General features: G+C 35.4%; 1 protein-coding gene across 3 annotated transcripts in view; it reads left to right on the top strand.

Annotated features, from left to right (window-relative positions):
- The first annotated feature begins 595 nt into the window (after window positions 1–595).
- tax1bp1a (Tax1 (human T-cell leukemia virus type I) binding protein 1a) overlaps window positions 596–6,076 on the top strand; it is a 32,831-nt gene continuing 27,350 nt past the window's right edge. The window contains exons 1-4 of one of the 3 annotated variants that reach the window (XM_084424173.1): window positions 606–738; window positions 1,129–1,261; window positions 2,384–2,610; window positions 4,933–5,035. In XM_084424173.1, the coding sequence (XP_084280299.1) occupies window positions 2,416–2,610; window positions 4,933–5,035 (298 nt within the window). In that variant the 5' untranslated portion in view covers window positions 606–738; window positions 1,129–1,261; window positions 2,384–2,415. Of the gene's footprint in view, window positions 739–1,128; window positions 1,262–2,383; window positions 2,611–4,932; window positions 5,036–6,076 lie in introns of all 3 variants that reach the window. The other 2 variants (XM_084424172.1, XM_084424174.1) reach the window with 2 other exon arrangements.

Genomic DNA, 6,076 nt, shown 5'->3' with positions numbered 1-6,076 from the left:
ACGTGGCAATTTTTTAATAGTTATGTCTAAAATATATCTTCACTACAAACTGTTGTTTGTGAGGTTAATATTCAAAAATGATTTAAAAATATTTTATCCAGTATCAAGAAAGTCATACTTTATACGTACTAAAAAACTATCTATATTACACTATGCACTTTTAATACACACAGGCACAGCCGTACATATATAGGAAGTTTTAACTTCCTAATATCATTTCACACTAAATATATTAAATGATCAAAGGTTGCATAATGACCATTTTATATTCCAAAACTTCTTGGGTAATGATTGGCATTTTTCCATAATTCCCACGTATGTTTTGGTGAAGCAATGCCCGAATCGTTAACGAATCGTCCTTTTGAGTCGGATTGAAAGGATTTGTTTACGAATCGAACGAAACCAGTAAGCTAATAGACAGAAAATTTTAAGTGAACCGAGTTTTTTTAACCGGTTCCAGTCTGAAAGAACCGAATTTGCTGAAAAGAGTCGGACCTCCCAGTCCCATCCCTATTTTGTTGGGGTTATTCACTAACCAATAGTAAACAGCGAATTTCTGTGACAAGAGTAAATAAACCAATCACAGGGCGCAACCGACCGGAAGTAGCAATGACGTTTCTAGATTCCCAAAACATGTTGACACCCGGTTCAGCTACATGCCAGAGACTCGCTTAATCTGCGTTGTCTTGCAATCTAACCAACAAGAGTTACAGATCTTCAAGTAAACATGGATTACAGGTATAACGGACTTATTGAGCGACGGCTATAATATTTACATATAGCGATAATCTTGGAAATATATGATGGAATTGCATGCGGCCCATCTCGATGTATTTTAGGGGTGGGATTGCAGTGCAGTGATTAAAACTCATTTTATCAGCTCATCCTTTAAGGACACAGGCAGTGATTATGTCGAATGATATATAGAAGAAATGCTGTATCATCTAGTATACTTCTAACTATCATTAAAACCCGCAGTGACTTGGTAGTTAGCAACATGATGCAAGTGAAATTGTATCTAGAAAGTGGCTTTTGGTTTAAGAATATCATGTTTTAGTAAGATCTAGAATGAATGTTACGTGTAATGAGTATCATTTTCTATATTGATTCGTTCTCGCTGTCATTGAGGTGAAAGGCCTGAACAGTGATGACAGCAGCATCAGCAGCACTGGCATCTATACAGGCCTTCTCGGCATCGCCCCATCCGGCCTGAAACAGGCCAGGTCTTCTTCATGCAGCTGCTCTTAGGCGTAAACCAAATGTATGTCAGCTAGGAAATACTTAAGCATCTAATAACTGAATTTTTATTCAGTAGAGAATGATATATAGTTTATTGCAATTTGTGTATTGCTTAAACACACCATCATGCAATTTTCAATTAAAACTCCTCTAGCCTATAATATCACTAAACTTTCACGGTAACATCATGAACTAAATATAAACTTATGTGAACATCTCGGGAATTAAAATGAACATCTATGTAAGCTTTATGTAATACTTGATTCTGATTGGTTAATCACAACAAATGTTTCCAAAAAATTCCAGGGCAACACTGTTACTTTTCGTTTCTTTAAAACCAATGTTTTTACATAGCTGTGCCTGTGTTATGGGTGAAACCATGGTCTCTACAAGTAAGATAAGATCATTTCATGTGCTGTCAAATCGATTAATCTCGGTTAAGCGCATCTAACATAAAAGTTTGTATATATATATACAGTTACAAACACACACACACACACACACACACACACATATATATATATATATATATATATATATAGGTCGGTTTCTTCAAGAGTCTTGGAGACGTTGCCACAGTTTTCTTCATGTAATCCCAGACTCGATGATGGTGAGATCAGATCTCCATGTGGAGCATAATGGATGTTGTCAGACTCCTTGTGCATACAAAACTATCACTGGATTATTACAATTAATGGCAAAAGGAATGTTCGGAAATGTAAACTGATATTTCCTACTGACATAGGAAATATATAAATTATTTATATAATAAATATATAAATAACTGTCTTAAAACCATTTTTTTTAATGAAAATACTAACGTGCCAAATGACTTTTGCACAATACTGTGCCTACACAAACTTTTATGTTATATGCAATTAATCAATTAATCGATTTGACAGCACTAATAATTAATTTCAAATCAAATCAATATTTCAAGTCCATTTTGTTATTTATTTGGTAAATAGATAAGTAATAATGTAAAATATTAATTAAAAAAAAAAACTCCTTCAAGGTGATACAGTTCCCAGTTGGGGTTTATTTCGCAATAATGACCATTTGACTGAAAATGATCCCTTTTATTATGAGAGAAAATCTCAATCTTCATTATTTCTTTGTGAGTTTTTATTCCTTCTTGTTTCAGATAGACCAATCACAGGCTTTCCTTGAGCACTTATGATGTCGTCAGCCTGTAATACGGGAGTATCTGCAGGTGGAGGAGGAAGTGTTGTCATGGAGACATCTAACTTCGCCCATGTCATTTTCCAGAATGTTGGGAAAAGCTTCCTCCCGCAGGCAGCGCTTGAATGTCATTACACACTCACCTCTTTCATCACCCCACATCCCAAAGACTGGGTTGGCATCTTTAAGGTTAGTATATATATTATTTAATCCAAGTTCACAAATATCTGGTCTGTGCATGGCCTACAACATTCAGGTTTTCATAACACAGGAATGCTTTTTGTTAGAAAACGATATCCTTCCATCCGATTTATTCTCTCGCTCTTCCTTTTATGTTGAAATTTAATCTCGCACTTAATCAAGAGGAAATGAGTGCACGGAAACTTTACATCTTGTTAAGATACAATGACAGTTTATGACTCGTATTAAAAGCACTTCAAATCAACCAGATCTTTCCAGACAGCATTTAGAGTGGTGGGCTGCAGGGGAAAATGTGGATTGGAAAAAAGATGTTTAATCCACTCAATATCACTCGTTTTTGATGGTTAGTTTATGAGGGAAAAGGGTTGCGGTGTGAATATGTGTGTGTGTGTTTGTTTGCGTGCATGTGCTGTTGTGCTGGATGCTGTTGCCGTTTGACAATTGAATCCTTCCTTATGCTTTTTCTTTAGTATTTTCTTTTGTCATATTTGTATCTAGTGAAATAACAGGTATTACCTGCCATGCATAAATCATATTTAGTTAATAGTAGTTAGACTTATTATAGACTGAATAATGAATGGATGGATACATTTTGACAATATCTATGGACTCATATTCAAATAATCAATGAGGGAATATAGGAATTATTCTCAGGCACACACACACACATTTAATACACACCTTAACCTGTGCTTTGTACTTAGTGAACAACAGGCTCCCTCTGGTGGTATGGAGAAGGCACTGCTCTGAACAGACAGCGGTGAATAGCATAAACAGTTTAAAAATTACTTACATTTTCTGTGTGCAGATTTTTTTTTAATTAGCTAAAATATAATTGAAATAATTGAAACTCGTTGAAAATTTCAGTTTTATATCATTTAATAGAGCTTTTTTTAATATAATATATGTTATTATTATATCTAAATAATTGTATTTGATCTTTTTATTTGTATAGTTATAGAAAGCTGCAGCTCATTTGTGCTTGTAATTTCCCTGTGCATGTTTTATAAAGTGTTCAGTGGTTTTAAAAAAATGGAAATCTCTGTTCTTTAATATTTCAGGCTGAACGTACATAGTATTCTTTATTAAGGATGATGTTGAGGCACGTTAAAAAATAGGCTACCTTTAAGCAATTCTCAAAAATGCTGTGTAATCATGCATATACACATACATATAGGTTTGTGCGCAGACACACACACACACACTCAGACAGGTACTATATAATTAAGTTGTCGCGCACATGCCGAACATGTTCTTATGCACTTGATTTATAGTTACGTCAGCCCTCTTATTATTTAATTTATCATTTATCGGTCCTGTATGTACAAGCATGGCTTGTTTGAAACACACTCGGGTGCCTTCTCTCTCTCTTTCCTCTTTTCTTCTCTGTAATTAATAGGTGATTTCTTCACAGATGACTGTGTGCCAGATGAAAGCAGAATACTTTCCGTAAAAAAGAGATTACAGATGTGATAAATTGTAATCAAAGTAAATGTCAGGTAGAGTTGTGAAAAATTATGAAGACAAATTGCTGACTTTGTGTGTGTGTGTGTGTGTGTGTGTGTGTGTGTGTGTGTATCTTGTTTGTAACTGTAAGATGTAACTGTATGTGGCATGTTTATGATGGTGGATTACAATCTGTACTTCATTTCCATCATATTTAATTTAAAAAAGCATATAATCACTCATTTGCGCACCCACAATGGGTGGTTTTGGAGGTGAAGATTTTACACTTGCTTCAAAGGCAGAAATGATGAAATCCACATGCACACACACTTTTTAGAGTAACCACACAATTGTAGGCGCCTTTGAAGCAAGTGTAAAATTTTCACCTTTTTCCCGGTCTTTTTTTCCATTACGCCTCCTTTTCCAACCTTACACACACACACACACACACACACACACACTGTGCCCCCCTTTCGCTGCTGGCTAAGAAGTGCAGAAGGGAGGCTAAGTGTTTCCATTCCTCCCTGATCTTTATTGATATATATAACCTATGAAATTGATATGACACAAAGTATTAGGACTTTAGATCTCTCGCTGAGACTGCCTGTGTTTAATGTTTTGATAGTAAGTAATGTTTCTGTCTTTTTTCTCCCTCTCTTTCCATCTCTGTTTTGACTGGGTGTTCCTTAAACTTTTATATAGTCTCTGTGTTTATGTAGTTTCACTTGTATTGTTATGGCCAAACTCTTTGATTTATATGTTTTACTGTAACTGTTTTCAAAGGCCTTCATTGGTCTGGTCACGGAAGCTTTAGTTCTGACTCACTTCATGTTTTCTGTGTGTGTGTGTGTGTGTGTGTGTTAGGTGGGCTGGAGCAGTGCACGAGACTACTATACGTTCCTCTGGTCTCCCATGCCTGAAAACTACACTGAGGGATCCACTGTTCACCGTACCATCATCTTTCAGGGTATGCACTCACGCCTAAAGTCAATATGTAATGCCTTATACAATATTTTTCTTGAGAATTGATTGGATGGTCAAACTTGCTTTTATCTATCATGATTTGAATGGCCTGTGAAAATGGGTGTTATTATTAATGTTATTACATTATGACTACACGTTTTTTTTTTTTTTGCTTTTTGCACAAACCAGGTTGATTATTTTATTATTTTTGTTGTTATTTTAAGTAAAAAGATTTCATCTTTTCATAAAGACACAGATCATCTGTTTTTGTTTTGTTGTTTTGCAAGTAGCTTTCCGGTTATATGTTAGTAGGCCAGTAGATGCCAAAAATTCTGTCATTAATTACTCACCCTCATGTCGTTCCAAACCCGTAAGACTTTCGTTCATCTTCGGAACACAAATGAAGATTTTTTTTGTAAAATTTGAGAGCTTTCTGTCCCTCCATAGACAGCTACACAACTGACACTTTGACACTTCAAAAAGTTCATAAAGAGATTGTAAAATGAATCCATATGTATTGAGTGGTTTAGTCCAAATTTCCTGAAGAGACACGATCGCTTTATATGATAAACAGATTGAATTTAGGCTTTAATTCACAAATAAACATTCATCAACTCGCACATCAGTTGTGGTAAACGGAAGCTCAAACATGTTCGCTTGACATGCGAGAACCAATGAGGTCACTTCAGAAAATTTTGACTAAACCGCTCCGTTCAGATGGATTAGTTTTATGATCCCTTTATGAACGTTTTGAAGCTTCAAAGTGTCAGTTGCGTAGCTGTCTATGGAGGGACAGAAAGCTCTCAGATTTCATCAAAAAGATCTTAATTTGTGTTCCGAAGATGAACAGAACGGGTTTGGAACGACGTGAGAGTGAGTAATAAATGACAGAATTTTCATTTTTGGGTGAATAAAATATCTCTCCAATATTTTGAATTTAGACTGCAGTACCCATTTCAACCACTAGCAGTCAATACCACATACTGCACCTTTGTTAGACAGCTGTTGCTAATTAAATCTTTGATGTTTTGTTTTGTTGGGGCAT

This window comes from Rutilus rutilus (genome assembly GCF_951802725.1).
Source record: "Rutilus rutilus genome assembly, chromosome: 11".
Lineage (NCBI taxonomy): Eukaryota > Metazoa > Chordata > Actinopteri > Cypriniformes > Leuciscidae > Rutilus > Rutilus rutilus.
Note: the sequence above shows the minus strand (reverse complement) of the source record. Positions and strands in the feature narration are given on the sequence as shown.